Genomic DNA, 19878 nt, shown 5'->3' with positions numbered 1-19878 from the left:
GCCAAAATCTTATACTGTTTGGGAACAAAAGGACCTCAGGGCTATACTCAAGGAAGGGTTGGCTAATTTTAACCTGGGGGGGGGGGCAAGACTCAATTTAGCAGCCTATTAGGAACATTTAAGGGATAAAAAATGCAGGTGGCCCAGTGACCTAGCCCAAGGTACCTCACTATGGGACTAGACTGGGGGACAGATGTCCCCTGACCCCATCCCAGCCTGCCCCTGCTTATACGGTTTGTTACACTAAATAGATTCCTTTGTACCCTGCCCTTGAGGCACATTTCGTGGTACAATAGCAAGTGCATGATGAGCCAAGGCAAACAAGTTTGTGTGCTTTGTTCTTCTCCACTGGAAATGATCTCCAATGTCACCTAGCCTCATCATTTGTACAACCAACAGTAATCCTGTTGCGTAATGGAAAAAAGTGAATTAAGAATTGCAGCCGTTTGCCAAGACTAATATTCTGCTCAACCAGTCTTCATTGTTTCAAGAGGCAATAATGTGTGTTTTGGTAAACAGATTATCTACCATCCACAAAATAATAAAAGCTTGAACTTTTCCAAGTATGTGTGTGTATATGTAATTGTGTAAGTCCTTGCTTATGAATATACTCTTTACTTTTGTGTACCTTTCCTGGAGTAAATATGTATTACATTTAGATGGTGACAAAAAGCAGTGAAAGATTTGTAGGCTGTTCCCCACCAGTATAGAGTTCAAATTAACCTCGAAAGACTCGCGTTCAAGCGACTGCAAATGCCAAATACATCGTTTAACATACTGGAGTAACAAAATGGGAAGAGTTGTAATGTATTACATTATGCTTAGACTGCAGACATGCCTTGCTGGTTATTTTAAAGGGAGTGTTAATAAAAAGTTCACAACATTTTTGAAAGTCCAAATAAACAGTGTTATGCAGCATGTGTATAACAAACATAGCAACATGCAGTAAAAATAGTAAACGGCATCTTACGTTACAAGATGATTGTTATTGCTCTCCATACTGTATGTGTAGGGAGAGTTCAAGAGATTAAAATCCCTTGAATTCTGACAAATTAATTTCTGTTTATATATGGCAGAAAAGGTAATTGATAATGCTTCTGCGCATATAGTTCCCTCAAACACAGGCCACTTGATACTGGCCTACTAAAGAAGGTGCCACAGTTCTCTTTTCATGCTTTGCTATGTCATGTCATGAATGATCCCCACAAATGCAGATCCAAACCTATGAAGCAATCAATGCCAGCAACCAAATGGAACACATACACTCATACTGCTTTGAAGCATAGCCAAACTGGAAGAGAATATTTATAAACTCACAGAACAATTCATATGCAATTACGATAGAATTGAGATGTGTTTTTCTCTATGCATACAGTATGTTCAGCTCCCAGATAGTTTTTATTCAACAAGTACTTGAATACTTCTCAACTTTAAAAATCTCCTCCCCTGGAGATCCCGGAGTGGAGGCCAAGTGGCAAGTACATCATCGTGCTGTGGTGTTTCATGTCACTGAGGCCCCCATTGGAACCACATCACTAGCATGTGTGATCCAGGAGAAAGGCCTGCTCTCCCAGGGATCCAGGAGAACTAAGAGAATTTCGGGAGTCTCTCGGACATTCCGAGAGAGTAAGCAAGTATTGAAGAGTTACACTGAATATTTTCAAAATGGTTGCATGAAAAAGGTGGCATTAATCATAGCAACCAATCACACGTAAGCTTTCATTTCTGTTAAATTGCTCCAGGCAAACAACAGTCTTATTGTTTACTGCGAGCAACAACAATTTACAAATTAACCATTTTTTTTTTCATACATATTCTCTACACGAACACTGTTTTTAAAATAAATTCGTATAAATTGTACATTAAGTAAGGGACATTTAGTTAATCTGCATTTTGTACCACATTATTTATATATTAATGTATAATATTTTTATTGTCATTTAACAGAGGTACCAAAACAAGGATAAACACATATCTCTAGAACAAATTAATGAAATTAGATATTGCAAGCATAGAAAACATAACCATTTCTGCTCAATTATGACATCTAGGACAACAATGATTCTGTTTACATCACTGAAAATATAAGAGTCCAGTTGCCGAATGTTAACAATGAAATATCAAGAAAGACAGGAAAAAGGGCGCTGATGGTGTAGTAATTAATACAAAAGATGATTCTCTATGAGCACTCTTTATTTCTAGGTCTTTTGGTTTTAGATTATTCAATTTTTTGGTGTGGATGTTTAGAAGCTATTTGCATTTGGACTTTATCTTATCATTGTATAAATGTAAGAAAAGTGTTCACGGATTGAATCTAGGACATGTGGATAACTATTAGCGTGGCACGGAAAATAAGATATTGAATGAAACATCAAGGTCAACCGAGGCCTGAATTACTTTAATAGTTTAGCATGTTCAGATCCTAGGATATGAAATAAATTAGAGATGTTAAAGCTAGTGTAGATTTCAGGGAACATGAAATTATACTACTTCAAATGATAAATATCAATGCTTAGAAATGTAGATTATCTGCTTTTTAAATTATCAATGTGAAGGAATTGAGCCAGGGGATCATGCTGGTGTGTAGCGGATTGTCTTACCTTCTGCTGAGAGGCCTTGCACATTAACTCCTCGTGCTGCCAGAAAGTTCAGACAGATATCAACATTTTCAGTCTGCAACATGAAGGAAAACGACAAGTCACTTAGTGCTGCGTTACACAATGTGCCAGTCCAAAATTATTTGAGAAAAGGAATGAATATTTCGCATTCAGTGCATCCATCATCAGTGTTTAGCAGGCACGACTGCTGCTAATTAGGAAAAGCAAATAAAGCTTTTATTGTCCACTCTAAAGCTTATAAAACAATTCATAAAGGCCAAATCCAGAATGGTATGCCTGCTGATCAGCAATCCACCTACTTAATATAAAACCAGGGTTTTGCTCAACACAAGAAAACTATGAAAGCATCCAAAGACAACTTAACACTGTATGTGTGTGTCTTAAAGAGAGCATGATTCCCTCAATGAATGGGGGCAGTGAACAACTGGGATTGAGACGATGCCAATGCAAATTATATGAATGTTAATGAAAGTTTTTTATTTAATCTTGTTCCATGTAACATCTGTGGTGCAATATTGAAATAGTAGTGTGACTATGATAAGGATTTTAACACCAAAAACCCAGTAAGGTAAATCTAAACCTATGTGAAGTCAATAGGTCAATACTTTATTCTCATTAACTCACAAGTGAACCTTAGTGTGTATATGCTTAAAAAAAAAAAGAAAGAATTCCAATGGAGGCAAAGACTAATGTAAATGATTCAATAATCTCTTCATATGTAATCTGTGAATATGAATTTGTAAAACAATACGTATAATATGCAAATATGTAATATATATGTAACATGTGAATATGAATATATATCAGTGCTGTGAAATATGGTGGTGCTATACAAATATATGATAATAATAATAATAATAATATATTAACCAACCATGTCGTAATTTCTGACAATTTCAGGGGAAATGATTAAATGATTATTATAAAATTTAATTTATAAGGTGCTACAAGAGGTCTACAGCACCATGCAAAGGAGAGGAGAGAAAAGTGACAAGGGTTGAGGGAGGACAGAGGGATGGAACAGGGAAGAGGGTAGGATGAGGGAGTAAGAAGGGAAAGTGGGACAGGGAGTGCAGGAGGTTAGAGGGGGAGGAGGGAAGGATAAATGACACATGACAAGGCACTGAAGTATGGCAGTGGAGGTAAACAGTGAGAAGACAGTTGTGAGGAATACAATGGCAATAATGAGAATTATAAAACAAAACAGTGAGGGAGAATATGGAAAGATGTAAGGAGGAGTAGGAAAGGTATTGAGTTCAGTGTAACAGTGTGAGGTGAGGTAAGACAATATTGGTCAAGACAATGGCAAGGCAATAAGCCTGACAAGAAATGAATAAGCGTAAGAGCGCTAACAGTATTTAAGCAGGACTAGGCAGGCTGTAAGTATGCAAGTGTGTATGAGCAGAGAGTAAATGAGACAAAGCTAATGATAGTACAATACCAGTAATGGCTACATAATGGTAAAAGTAGATAGTATTGGACAGCGAATACCATACAGGCAATTGAAGGCATACAGTCTGATGGAGTTGGAAAGAACAGTATGTGCAGAGGTCAGTGGATAAGGTGTCAGACTATCTAAACTAAGCAAATAAAGAGTTAAATATAAAGAACATTAATTAAAAAAAAACTAAAAAAAAGAACTAAATACCATAACCAAAAAAACTTAAGGGTTATTCTTAACTACATTTGTGTGATATGCTATCTGCCCCATACCATTATAAAAGCAGGCTGATTCCATAGTGTAATGATGGACAGTTGTTCTCTATTACTGATTACTGCAACATTTAAAGGCATACGATGATTTGTGGAAGCCAGTGAGTAACGCGTTGCCCCAACTGTAACATTTACTTTCAATGTAGAAAAGAACACACACAGGGAAATGGGACCTATTATAAAAAAAGAGCCAAGAATAGTGTCTATTTGTTATTTGTGATGGACGGTGAAGGGACTGTCCAGTCAAACTTCACTTTTGAACAAATTAGTTTACTTGCTATTAAACAGAAAATGATCAAAATGCAATTGTAATATGATCTAAACTTTATTGTAATAATGAATGGTCATGCATTTCTTTAGAACAAGAACTTCTTATGTCTTCGCTTTGATAAGATGCTCATCCCCATCATATCTGCCAATCTTTCATATTGAATAGCTTAGAGACACAAACTACATTGTCTGTCCAAACCACACCCATTTAAATAAATACCACATCTATTTGTTATTTCATTTTAGCTGTTGAAATCATGACAGGTGGCAAGTATGGATTTTGGTTAGTGTGATTTGTATTACATGCACGTACTATTGTTGCTTTTCATAAAGATGTTTAGCCTACAACTAAACACTCTCTATAAATCAGCAGCATGTCAAAGAGGAGGAGTATCCAGTTTTCTTCTGTTCTTATCATCAATAATTTTTATTGAAGTTTTCCAAAGGCATATAAGTGGGTACAAAGAGCACAAGGGAGGTAAAACAAGGGGAACATCAGGGGAAGCAAAGTCTGAATACCAATGGGGAGTCGGATATGTAGCGTATCAATCAGATTGAGGTAATTATATTAAAGCCATGGGAGGTAGAAGCGCCCAAGCCACACTCATAGCATAGGTAATATACTCATGCCACTTGAACCATATCATAATAGGAGCCGATGCAGATTTAGAATAGGGCATGTCTATCGTCTCCATGGCAAAGCTGTATTGGGTCTTAGTGATAATTCAAGATAAACAGGGGAGACTTCCAGTTCTGGGCCATCATGGCTCTGTTTGCTATCAACATGTGGCCGACCAGATTAAACCAAAAACTTCTCTACAAAGTGGTTGGATGAAGGGGCACACCCAAAACACATGGAAGACATCGGCCACCTGAGTGCACTGGTGCCAACAGTATCTGGATTGGGATGGCAAAATAGTGTGTAGTCTATCGGCCAGTTTAATAGTTGGACTTAAATTTCCGTATGGTTAATACATGGGGACATACGATGGGACATGAAGCAAATGGTTTCCCATTGTTGTGAAGTAAAGGTCAAGTGTAGGTCTGACTCCAAACAGAGCTGGGCAGAACCAAAGAGTGGAGGTATTGATACCAGAACGTTATTAATACTCAATTTAATTTAATATTCAGTCTGTAAAAAAAAAATTTCATAAAAGTGTTCCTTTAAATGACTTATGTACAATTTAGCAGAGAATTGTGAATGTTTATGTAATGGAAGGGTATTGTAACTAAGTTTCAAACTGCTAGAAAGGTTATTTAAAATATAATTTACTGTTTATTTTATTTTCAAATAAATTATTTTAAGTAAAGCAAATAACGACTTTACAAGTACTGCACTGTAACTCTAATATGTGTTTATAAAAATGGACTATGTATGACAGCTATGTCTTGTCATGTGGTTTGTTTTCAATTAATAAGTTAATATAGTTTCTATTACATCACATGCTAATGCATGTGTACAACATTTTAAGTGTGGCACAAACGTTTGGGCATTTAGACAAGTGTAGAACTCCAAAACAGACTTGGTTTACTAACAACCAGGATTCATAATGCCATATACAAGAAATTATTTGTGAACGCTGTCATTTTGGAGGTAAACATTTTTCAGCATCAGTTAGACAGTTGCCTCATATCAGTACTCTGTGCTGTTCTAGTACTATGTTTTCTTCCACTATCTAACTCTCAGTCTGTGACCCTATTCATAAAATAACACTGCTCCCAGGGGCGCACGGAGCATTTTTAAGGGGGGGTTACCCTTCCACCGGAAAAAAAAAAAGTGAGAGCGCTTCCGCGCATGCGCAGCAGCTCTGTTGAGGCAGCACTGTACTATACACAGCAGCCGCGGCGCTGTCAAAGAAGCGTCCGCGGCGGTGCTGTATACAATACAGCACCGCCATGGACGCTTCTTTGACAGCGCCGCGGCTGCTGCATAGTACAGTGCCGCTATATAGGGCACTTTTTTAGCGGAGGGGAGGGGTTTCTGGAGACCCAGAAACCCCCCTGCGTGCGCCACTGGCTCCTGTCCTTGGCTAACAACAGGATTGGGCAGGTCATAGCCCAATCCTCCAACAAGATCAGCACACTCATGTCCTGATATTTTATGAGCACCAATGAGCTGGGCAAACCATAATAATCAGGAGATGAACAATGATAAACATATTCTCTGCCCATAGTCATACGCACTTTAAAAACTCTGATCTGGTCGTCTTGAAATAGGCATTTGTACAATTAATAATATCAGCAAATGACTAATGATAATTAGCATAAGACTGGTGCAAAACTAATGATGTACTGACTGCATATTATCAGGCTACAGTTGTGTACTAAATCCCTCTCTTTAGACTGCTAAAGAAAACATGGTCAGGTTTATTTTCTTTTTGCCTCTCAAAGGCTTCTGTTATTGCTAAGACCCCCAATGCACATCCTGCATTGCTAAATAGCATTCCCTATGCTAATTTTATTAACATGTACACTGAAAAACATTTACAAATACCATTACAGAAATAACATTAGTGCATTGAAAACATGATGCATTATTCAACATAACAACTGCACTTCCCAATGTCACAATAGTGACCCCCAACATGAACTATGCATTGTTATTATTTTGACTTACAGTAATCCTGTTGCCTGTGGACACAAGCTGCCCTAGGTCTGGACTTTGTTGGTCTTACCCCAAATCTGGGCCTGAAGGATACTGCCTCATTTGCTGACCATCTTCATTAAGTCAGACATATCACCATGTGCACAGTAAAATGAATAATAAGTGATAACACCACATCTTCACGTATAAAATACATCTGTGCACCTTCAATGCTGACAACAGACAACTGCATTATTCCACCTGGTACATCGGATTTGTAAGTCCTCCACTTATTAGCTGAACAGCACATGGGACTTAGAGATTTATGGTCAGAAATTATAAAGCATCAGGTAAACAGTGGGGAAAAGCAGCTGCACACATTGGAAAAGCTCCAGCAATGGTTTCTTGTCTTCCCTTTATCCAAGAAGAGACTGTGTGATCAACAGTGTGTCTTTATGTTGTAAAATCCACTCTGAGGAGGGGGTCTTTAACTGGCGTTAGCAGGAGACATCCTTCACAAGGATACAAATGGTTGCTGCTTGTTTGAGCCAAGCTCATTTCCTGTGGCCAAAGATGAATGCTCCAATATGATTTCCACATTCATGTAGAAATAAAATAAGGGCAAATAACATCTACCATCAAGGTAACATTGCACATTTGCTGACAGTAAGTAAATGGTTTCCATGTAACTGAAATTGCTTTGAGACTTCCCCATCAGGAGGTTTTCACTTTGCCGTTTCAACACCAGCCATTAAATAACAACAGTGCAAACAGTAAATCAAACCACATTCATACTTCTGAGAATCACGTAAATAAAGATACTATTATTTACCTTTACAATGCAGACCTTGACTTAAGCAATACATTCATACAGACTAAACAGTGAATACATATGGTGAATATTTAAAAAAAAAGGAATAGAAAATAATGCTTTCAAATGATGTGCACCCTATACATGTTGTATTACACCATGACTGCCATAAATAATAGGCTTTCAGGTAATACTAGTATCTGTTGTAGTGGAGGAGAAGTATTGCCATTTATCTTATTCTTTTATAGGTTTATTTTATATTTGAAATACTTTGATTAAGAATCTGATTTGAAAACATTTGGATTTAAAACAATAAAATCAATGTCTGCATAAAATTAACATTGATAAGTATTTTTTTCTGAAAATATATTTCCTGTACACAAGTGGAATCACACATACCGACTGACATCGTTCTAATACATGTCCAAAGCCTTTTTTCTTTGGCACAGGTGAGTGCAATAGCATTTAGACTTTTATTGCCCTTAATTACCACACCTTGTACACCACGTTTCCTTTTTCTTTTGGAACACATGTGATATAACAAAAAAGAGACAACCCAAAAACACTGTGATCCTGGTACCTGATGAACTTCACATGGAATTCAGATGTGTTGTGTCTAACAACAATCGATGGACATCAGTGTAAGATTGTCCAAAGCTTGATATCCTCAACAATGGGCGAGTGTTTTTCATTAATCAAAATTAATCTACTTGCAACACGGTGCACACTATTATACTCTTTTTGATTCTACACTAGAGCTTCAAGGATTAAGTGACGGAATACATTTTTTCTGAATTAGATGGACTACCCCAGTGATAGCGCATAAACTTTTGCTCAGTCAATGTGCCTGTGGGAAGCACTAAATACAAAATGCACTGTTCAACTAAGGATTATTCAAGGTAAAAAATATCATAGTAGTAAACTTTTGGTCAATGCTTCATATCCAAGTAAAAGCCATACCCTGTATTTATTTGCTAGTAGATATGCTTTTAAAAAAATGACAAAAATTTACAACTGAAAAATGTGCTAAGCAAAGTAGTGTCAATGCCCCATTGTCCTTTTTTCTTGCTTTCCAGTCAACCATTAAAAGTTACTACTTAATGTTTCTTACTTTATTTTTAAAATATTAGGCGATCCACTGCCTTATTTCTAATATTGGCTCACAGGGTACAACACATTTTATTTATATATGAATATCCTCCCATTGAGACCAAGATGATTTTCAGACATTGTTATTCCTTTTCTACTGTGCCGTGGTTGTAAAACAACATTTAAAGTTCTCCAGCCAAAGCGGCACTAGAGGTGGATCCCACTGGTTCTTTTAAAGCTAGAGCCTTCCTAGCTATACAAGCGCTCATGTCTATTTTTTATAGCATCTTTATTACAGCTAGAAAAGAGCAATGCTTCTACAGGTTGTGGATTATAATGAGCACTTAACAAGTCCCTTGTGACAGGGTCTGCTCATGTGTAATGTATCTTAATTGGAGAGTGTTATTATTGAGCTTTTGTAAACCAGTTGAGTTACTAGAACACTAGAGTGACATCCTGCACATTTCACTCATAGAAATGAATTATTTTAACCTGAAACATTTAAACATTGGGCTCTAAATGTGAAGTGAAAAGTGTCAGTGTGGCAGCTCCTTAAGGTTTTGCAAGGAGCTACCAGGTTCAGTTTTAGTGAAGCAGAAAGGAGATGTATGATCATAGACTAGTCGCTTAACCTTACTTGTCCAGCTGCAACCCCCATAGGAAACAATGTCTGTGCTTATTTTTCCACCAAAAGGCAACAGAAAATTTAATAATCATAATTTGCAAATCAATTTTACTGGAGGTTTCATTTTTTTTATAGTAATGGTCTTTTTTAACGATCAAAACTTTACTTGGATGCTCCATTAGTCAGATGCGCCAGGGCTCATAATACCTATAAGGCTGCATTCTTCACTCCTCTTACTGCTTGCCATAATTCAAGCAGGTTGTGCTGGTGTCAATACCTCTCCCCTAAAAACTTTTCATCCGCAAAAAGGAGTGCAGCGCGGAATCTTTATAGCCATCAGTGATCCCAAGAGATCAGATCAGATCCATGATAAATACAATTCCCTTTTTTGTATTAACTAATTAAATTCCACCCAAAAGCTGTTTTTTTGTATTGTTTTGGATTTTTGTTTAAGTGTGCTAAAGATGTTACATGCATTTTTCTCAACAGTACAAAAGGAGTATGATTTAACAATGTAGCACATCCAAGCTTACTGTGAAGTATTAAGTGTAATGATAAGTCAAATGCATCTGACTTCCATCGGACACATCAAATGATACTACGTTAATGTAACACAAAAGAAACATTTACAGCATGGTACTTGTAGAAAAACCAAACTGATTTGCAAGACACTGCAAGCTATATTAATTAATTCAGACATTCGGAATACTCTGGGTGGGATAAAATTATGCAGATTAAATTACTTCTCCAGAAGAAAATAAATACACATCTGTGATAATACAGATGCTTTATATTGCAAAAGAAATGTTATTTCAGTTAAGTGCTGCAGACTTTAAACGTAATATATAGTCAACTTTTAGATCAGTTTGCATGTCCTGCAATTAAATCCAAAGATGAGTTTCCCATGTTTAGAAGGAAATAGTTGCACACATTAAATATAATATATTATATATGTGTGTGTGTATATATATATATATATATATATATATATATATATATATATCTATATCTATATCTATATATCTATATATATATAAGAATGGAGGGCAGATCGCACAATTATAGTTTTACATGTATTATTATTATTATTATTATTTTTTATTTATAGGGCACCACTAGGTATCCGTAGCGCCATTCAGGGACAGACAGAAACACGATACAGGGTGAGCCAGCACAGTACAGTTAACAAAAAGCACAGTAACTCCGAAGCTCAATGTACAGCTAGATGAGAGGTGAGAGCCCCAAGCGGGGTAGAGAGAGGGGTAGAAGGGCAGGAGGACCTTGTGGAAGAGACAAGGAGCTGAAGAGCAGAGTTAAGGTGGTGGAGAACAGAAGGAGAGGAGGCCCTGCTCGAAGGAGTGTACAATCTAAGGGGAGGGTAGGACGGACAGAGACGCAATGGTAGGAAGAGGGAATGGGAAGAACAAAGGCAGAGACGGAGAGGGGGGAAGAGGAGAATGAGAAGGAGGGAGGTAAGAGGGGGACAGGAGGGAGGGCAGGAGTGGGAGGGGGGAAGGGGGAGACTGGGAGAAGGTCAATTAGGTGGGGGACTGGAGGGCTTTAAGGAAGAGGTGGGTTTTTAAGGCCCGTTTGAAGCTAGACAGGTTGGGGGAAGTTCTGATGGAGCGGGGGAGCAGGTTCCAGTGGAGAGGGGCAGCGCGGAAGAAGTCTTGGATGCGAGCATGGGAGGAGATAACCAGGGGGGAAGAGAGGCGGCGGTCATTAGCCGAGCGCAAAGGGCGGGATGGAGCGTGAATGGAGATTAGGTTGGAGATGTAGGGAGCAGTGGAGTTGGAGAGGGCCTTGAAAGTAAGAGTGAGGAGCTTGAACACGATTCTGTAGGGGATGGGGAGCCAGTGGAGGGATTGATAGAGGGGGGAGACAGAAGAGGAGCGGCGAGAAAGGAAAATGAACCGAGCGGCAGCATTGAGTACGGAGCGAAGGGGAGCGAGATGAGAGCGGGGGAGGCCAGTAAGGAGGAGGTTACAGAAGTCCAAGCGGGACAGGTGATGGGATATCATTACAACAACACAGTACTGTCACTAAGTGTAAGATGTGAACGTGGGCAGATACAAGTCACACTGTCCCAGATCAGTAGGCTGAGACCAGACTTAGACCTAACAAGCTCATAGGATCCTGTCCCAGCTAGAGGAGGTCGGCTCTGGCTATAAAGTGTCACTTACTTCATAAATTCGATTTCCTGGCTTTTGAAACCAAATTGAAGAGTGGCATTGACACTACAGGGATATTACCTTATTCAACATATACAGCACTAAAAAATAGCCTTGTCAAGGTAATAATATGAAGGCCTATGTTAAGTTATGACTGAACTCTTTGTTTCATGTCAAATACTTACATGGATTTACTTTGTGTTTTGTTGTGATATATGATAAATTGTTTCAAGAATCAAGCATTTCCACCACCATATTGGATTATGAAATCTACACATTTGCAAAACCTATTGAAGATTTCAACAAATCAATGCAACAAGCCAAAAATGTGGCAAAATTAGTTGAAGAGTATTTGCGTTACATTGGAAAGACATTATTTTTGTTAATGGCTACATTCTCAAAACTATTATTACTATAATATTACTATTATTAAGTCCTCAACCTCCCATAAGGATTTACAGGAATTTACTCCACAGAATATTTGGTCGTGCACCCAAGATGTAGAAACCTTGTTAAAGAGCCAGGACACAAAGTCTACATACATTGTACTGCTGCCCCACAAATGTTATAGTGGGTCTGATGTACCTGAATGCATGTGTTTTATGGCTTGACCAAGAAGGAAGCACAGTTGTATGGAGAAATCTAAATTTTGGATCCAAGAAGTCAGAAATATATGTTATACATAAATATGTTATACATAAATAAGAATATAATTCCCTTTAACTATAATCCCATACAGTATACAAGGTCATCCAAGTGCCTAATCTAATTGCAATCTAATCTACAACACAGGCCGAACGTGTGCTAATAAATCTAGTGGTTTGGATTTATTTTATTTTTTTTAAAAAGTGTATATACTGAGTTATCAGGAATGCTGCAAGCCAGAGGAAACTATTTGAATTTGTATCTGGTCCATGGGAAACCATCAAATTTAAGAATGTTTATATGAGGTGATAGGTATTCCTCCATAGGTAGATTGAAGCTATTCTTTGTGTCACTCAAATGTGTGTAAAATGTGTTTAACTCATATCATCTGTAACATTGGTGTGCTTTCACATTTCTTCCTCTCTCCACTCTATTTATCAATATCGTAGGGCTCATTTCTTAACATTGCATTTAAATGCAACATTTGCACTGAACCACAGCAACCAATCAGCATAAACTTTTCTGTCTAATGCCAGTTAAACAATTAAAATAAGAGTTTATGCACCAAAATGCAGTGTTAGTAAACCCTACTGATTCACCCTCCCTATATAAACAATCAGAAAATCCATTTGGAGCCTTAACTTCCTTTCACAAAGTCAACAATGCGATTGGTAGTTAGAAGCCTAGTCTAGTTATTATGAACACACTGATTGTAAAGGGGCGAGTGCCTTAGCAGGAAAGTATGTCCCCTTCCAAGCAATAATATAGCAGGGAATACTGTGCTTCAGGTTTCTATTAAAGGAAATAAACAATGTACAGATAAACCCTTACTGTGTTTTACATAACCTAGTTTTCTTATTTGCAAATACAGTATCCAGTTTTTTGCAACTGTTGCGCTGGGCATATTTTCTTTATTTGTAACCCAAGCATTCCAACTATTCACAGTATTTGTATGACATGATTTTTAATATGTCTGAAAAATGCGAGGAGCTACTGTAACTCCACAGGCGCTTGTATTACTTCATTACAAAATGCAGTCTATTTCCTACTGAACAGGTGCAACTTGCTGGGGCTCCTCTCTATCTATAGAACATTCTTTCCAATAAAACGATATAGATAGTCATTGAATTTATTTATATGTGACCCAAAACTTTTGATGGGGTACTGACAAGATAAAACAATTGCCTATAAATGTAATAATTTCATTTCTCATAGCACTGTACATAATGTATAATATATTACCATATCTTTTATGTACAACTCTGCAATATGTAATAGTGATATACATATAGCACATCGACAGTTGCAACATGATACAATTCTATACTGCATATATAAATATGTGATGTATTATTTATGATGGATGATGTGATATTTCCTTATTCAGAGCCACAGGATGAATAAACACTGACTGGATGCATACAAACTGATGGAGTGCTGGTTTTACATATATGTGTAAGCCAGTTCATCATCTGTGTGACTGGGCTGACAATGGTCATAATTAGTATTTGAGTAAATCCTCATTGTATCTCACCAATAATTGCTGAGACTTGATTTTAAAATATGTTGGCTTAGTGGTTAGCACTTCTGCCTCATAGTACTGGGCTCATAAGTTTAATTCCTGAATATGGTCTTATCTGTGTGGAGTTTGTAAGTTCTCCCCATGTTTCAACCGGGTGCTCCGGTTTCCTCCCGCATTCCAAAAACATACTAGTAGCTAAACTGGCTGCTATCAAATTCACCCTAGTCTTTCTGTGTGTGGGAATTTAGACTGTAAGATCCAATGGGGCAGGGACTGATGTGAAGGAGTTCTCTGTACAACTCTCCGGACTTAGTGGCGCTATATAAATAGTTAATGATGATGAAGATGAAATATTCTAATACAAGTGAAGTCTTAATGCTTTCCTGGGATTTCTCAAATCTCTCACTGCATAACACTAAGAAAAGATTAATCGGGAGGCCGACACGGTCAACATTTATATTGTAAATATAAAAGCCTCAATATATTTAACAATTGTTTACGGTATGTGAATAATCCTGTTGGTTATAGAGAGGCGTCTTGATGCACTTCAAATATTGTATTAACTAGAAGTCCTCACTCATTCACAGAGGAACATACTGACTTATTTTTTATTTTACTTTTGATAATTATTAAAGGACTACTTTTACGCTATGGAAATTATACTTTCAGAATGTGCATTCTATATATATTGTGTATATACTGTACTTACATTGTATTTACTCTGATCACATTTAAGGAATATGGAAAAAAAACTGTTGTACCCTTGTGCTTTTAATAACAATTATTTTAACAAACATTAGTAACACGATTCTTTTAAGTACTGTAGTTATTTTATTTGTATATTTTGGATTCCTATATTCTCTGAACTAATGAGCAGCAGTATAATAAAAGTCAAAAGTCATAAAACGTGAAATGGAAAAAGTGTATGGTCAAACTGTAGCCTTGATAAATTTAAAGGCTTAAAATGCCAAAGTAATCATAATACGCACTGAAATGCTAGGTACAAAAAGAACATACTTATGACCTACTCAAACCGTCATAAAATTAGAAAACCTGATCCATTTTATTTTGAAACAAAATAGACATGCAATGTATGCTAGTAATAAATATGCTTATACATTTATGTGCAAAATAACAATGTAATCAACCAGTTTTGACATAAGTTATTTTGTATGCTAACCTCCCTTGCTGCTTACAGCTAATGTCACATTAGCACTCTTGACCCCAACCTATTGAGCCCTGCATTTATATGTTTTATTTGGCTGCACATAGACTGTAGATACCAAGCGGATGTCACTAATAAGCTCTAAGAATGCAGCAGGCAATGCTCATATAGACAAGGGCAAATATGGCTAAAATGCAGGCCAGACCCCCCATTGAATGCCTGGGGCCAACATCAGGCCACAGGTTAGTGTTGACCTATGGCCTATTGGTCTTACAGAAGGCTCATAAAAATAATGTTGTAATAGGGATAGACTCCTGTAGGGCCAATGCTGTAATATAAAATGATGCGGCCACATTGGCTGCGATCAATATTACCTTTCCTGCCAGATGCTGGTCCAAGGCATTCAACTGGAGCCTTTTGACAGTATCAGGCTCCTTGTGTGTGAATGACCCCCTGCACCAGAGCAATATTGCGACAAAAGAGAGGATAGAAAGAAGATAATTTGATCTCTTACCTAGATCAAAATTATGTTAAATAAGTTAAACTAAACATCAATGTTATTTATTGAACTGTGAGTTACAGAATATTTGCTAAGTCACAGATATGTATGTGAAACTGCCTTGTGACATCTGAAATCCATATAATGCACCATACTGTATACATTATGCCCTAATAAATTCAGATGTGTTCCTTTCCATGTGGGACAAATACTCCTAAGTATACAGGGAAGACCTATCAATCAGCTGATGTGGAGACATACCCCAAAATAAACAAATAAATTACTGAATTAAACTTTTCAGTAAATCTGCCCATAACATTGAAACATTTTAAATTATTCATTTTGTCTGAAAGTTATAGCTCTTTATTAGGGAATGAATACTCCGTGAGATAAATTAGGGAAAAAAAATTATAATGTGCAAGGTGATCTAATTCTCTTGAGCATCTTAATTGAAGCATCTCATTTTAGTGACATACTCACTGTATAAATGTGTGCCAATTTCCCTCTACACTTCATCACGTCCAATGTTTTCAAACAGATTTTCTCCTGTCAACTGAATCTATCAGATGTCACAAACTTGTTCCCACCTGGATACATATTCCAGTGTTCTGTCCAGACTACTAGCACATTTTTTTTCACATCACTCCTTCTGGAAAGCATTAGATGTTGGTGCACATTTTTCTCAGGGTATTTGCCCATTTGAATAAAACACAAGCTAAGTATTTGTAGATCAATGCAATGGTAAAATATATAGCACATGTAAAAACAGGTGGGAGAAATCTTTTTCAGATAGACCCTAAACAGAGTATACAATATGAAGTTTAAGGTGTGAAATCAATAAATGACTACACATAATGTCCACAAGAAGGACAACATGGAAGGAAATGAGGACAGAATGGGGCAGATCAGATAAAAAGCAGCCGGCCTCTCAAGTGTAATATACAGCAAGTTAAAACCTATACAATTAACAGGGTTACCTCTGTTTGCTTCTACATAAAAACTTTATTCATATGTAATTTTTGTGCTGCTAACATGACAACAGGTCCTCAGCTTATTTTATATTTCTGCTTTTACCGCTTACTCTTTTTTTTTTTTTATTAATTGTAGAATACCTTTATACTAGTTCCTTTTCTGATCAATATCTCCAAGTTCTATTTTCCTCCACATTTCCACACAAATATTCACCACCCATTTGCCAACTGTATTTCTGTAAAGGTTCTTATAATCTGGCATATATCTTTTAGAACACAGAAGGCACATTTACTAACCAAAAAGTCTGCAGACCCGCAAATATATCTACTTGTCCAACAAGTACAAGTCAAGGTGCATAACCCATTTCATAAATTTTGGAATCGCACTAATAAGATCAATCTATGTCTGGTATGCAGGATGGCTGATCTTCCAGATAACCTACACGTCCAACCTGCCACTGCCTAGGACCATCCCTTCATTAACTTTTCCCTCTTCTCCTAAAATACCGCCCATATTAGCCTTATATGTGGATTTGAATAATTATGAGTCTGGAAAAATTAGGAACGTCTTTATTAGATGCGTCACTCTAGTGTGTTTGAAGAAGTGCAACTGGAAGGTACAAAGTGCATTTTACAACGAGTATACAGATGAGATCCAATCTCCAGAACCTCTGAGGTGGTGGTGAATTGAAATACTTTAGCAGAAAGGACAAGGCTTTGTGCCCTCACACAAAGCAGGGAATGCCCCTCTCCACCTATTTATCCATTTCCTTTTAGTAATACAGTCCCACAAAAAGAAATATCATTTCCGCACTTCAGTGCAAAGGTGCTAAACTGCATTTATCAAAATATACCCTCATTGTGCCCAACTCTTCCCATAAGATGGTACAAATTCTGCACTCTCTCAGCACTGTCCTGTGTTGGCCTGAAAACTCATTTGCTTCTCTAGGAGCACTTGCAAAATGTAGGCACATGAATTCACAAAACAGCATTTGTTTCGCACTTTGTGGTTGTTAAAGGAGCCTTATTGTCCTGTCATCTTTTTTAAACTAATTCAATTTTTACAACATTTTTGTCCCTCTGAAGTCTGTTTTTGTGCCGCCCATCTTAGCTTTTATTCAATGTACAAATTATTCTTGAAACGGACAGATCCAAGAACTTTAAATATTCGCACCCATTGTGATTATTTGCCTAACTATACACACTATTTTTATTCTTATGTTTTTTTTAGATATGTTCCCAAAGTTTTTGTCACATGCAATTTGAAGGCCTGCATTGACTTAATTTACCAGTAATTAATTTTAAGGACAACTCAACTTGAATTTAATGCAGACATGGAGCAGCTCTGCTATCGCTAAATATGATTTGCCTGGCTGGGACTTAAAGAAAAAACCTACCTCATATGACATAAGTATGTTTATGTTTCATAAAAGCAGAATCATGTCTATTATTTTGAAAGATCTGAGAACTAGACTATTTATTTTAACTATATAGTTATTAGGTTACTTGTCATAAATGTCCACTAAAACGCATTCATACTCTTCTTTACATACACATTGCCTTAATATATATTTATTTTGCTCATCATAAAGTCATGGCACATAAGTTCTATAAAAACCATAGGAAGTGGTGGTATTAAAAAAAACACACACTTGCCTAAGAAATCCAAGAGTAATGTTAACAGCTAAATATTTAGGAACAAATTTTGTTAATTTGTATGAAATTGCACAAATATTCAACAAAGCTGGCTGCAAAAGCACAAGGCTACGATATTAGCACGTTCAAGTTTCAGCTTGAAAGAAAACTAGGTAATTGATAGGTTAAACAAATATGACTCACTTTAGCACACCATACTATATCAATTAAATTACCCTTTTACAAAAGGTGATTGTAGAGGTTTCTTAAGTAAACCTAAAGTATGAATTCCTCAGAGGCAGAATTATTAGCATAGTGCAATAATTGGATATAATGATGATAATTATTTTGTGCAGCATTAACAAATACATAGCCTTATGTGCGTATGTTTGCCTGAGTGCTTCATTCATAGTAATTGTTTTTAATCAATGGATCAGAAAATCTTCTTACTGCCTTGTCACAGAACATTTTAAAGCACAAAAAGGGGAAAATCATCTATATGTTCTAGGTCATGGCAGCAATGTACTGGCAAGACAGTTCAAAATGCCAATGTCACATTCAAACATTCACATCATATGTATGAACCAGACAATTTAAAGTTGTTATTTTTTATTTGGGCACTTGCTAGGATTCCTTAGGGCTGCGGGGAGGAATTTTGGGTCTTGGGCCTCCTTTTCCCTTAGGCTGTGTGCGCCGGCTTGGCAAAAGCCTGGGGAAGGGTGGTATAACACAGACCAATAGGAAGGTACTGGTCTGCACAGTCACTTTCCAAATAATCAAGCTCCAATGGGAGATGGGGGAAGACTCAGACCCCAACCTACCACCCATTAGATTCTGCTGGTGGTCTCCCACAGACATTGCAGCACCACGGAGTGCTTACATTCTAAGCATGGAAGTTACTGTGCCACCAGCTATTCAAAAACATTGCCCAAGCCACAGCTTTTTGGAGCTGTAAGTGTAACAACTGTTATTGGTTACAACAAGTTATGATGTTGTATGTCAGAAGTAGCTCACGTCATAAAAGTGTTACAGCAACTGCATTATCACAAATATAAAACGTTGCAAATTTTAAGTGATTTTTAATCAAGTCTAAAATGTTTGACCAATAGTTATTTTAATTTGAAAACTCCCTGTTATTGTCCAGTCTTGAAATAGAGTTAGGCCATTGAATGATAACTGATATTTATATAAAATGCCGTAGTATAGCTTTTAATTTTGTAAAACAACTGCCTAAGATACAAGTGCATCTATGAACATCACACATTATGAAGACTATTTACTTACATACTGTAGGTGTAAATGCACAAACCAAAAGCAACCAAACCTCTTTGGATTTCTCTAGTGTAAATTATATGAATGAAAGCTAATATCTGACTGGCAGCATTGGTGCACTATTGTGCTTATGCTTTTAACAAACTGCATCATAGAACTCAAAATCCCATTATTTTAGTGGCTGATGGGCTCAGAGCAGTAGGCTGGCACAGGGCTATGGCCCCATCTGCAATACAATACAACCAGACCAGGGGACTGAAATACTATACGGTGTGGGGGATGGGTATT

The 19878-nt window shown here is 37.0% G+C and overlaps 1 protein-coding gene across 4 annotated transcripts in view; it reads right to left on the bottom strand.

Annotated features, from left to right (window-relative positions):
- NAV3 (neuron navigator 3) overlaps window positions 1–19878 on the bottom strand; it is a 539311-nt gene that overhangs the window by 171145 nt on the left and 348288 nt on the right. For all 4 annotated transcript variants that reach the window (XM_075209582.1, XM_075209579.1, XM_075209580.1 and 1 more), the window contains one exon: window positions 2601–2673. In XM_075209582.1, the coding sequence (XP_075065683.1) occupies window positions 2601–2673 (73 nt within the window). The remainder of the gene's footprint in view (window positions 1–2600; window positions 2674–19878) is intronic.

The sequence above is a fragment of the Mixophyes fleayi genome, chromosome 4 (assembly GCF_038048845.1).
Source record: "Mixophyes fleayi isolate aMixFle1 chromosome 4, aMixFle1.hap1, whole genome shotgun sequence".
Lineage (NCBI taxonomy): Eukaryota > Metazoa > Chordata > Amphibia > Anura > Limnodynastidae > Mixophyes > Mixophyes fleayi.
Note: the sequence above shows the minus strand (reverse complement) of the source record. Positions and strands in the feature narration are given on the sequence as shown.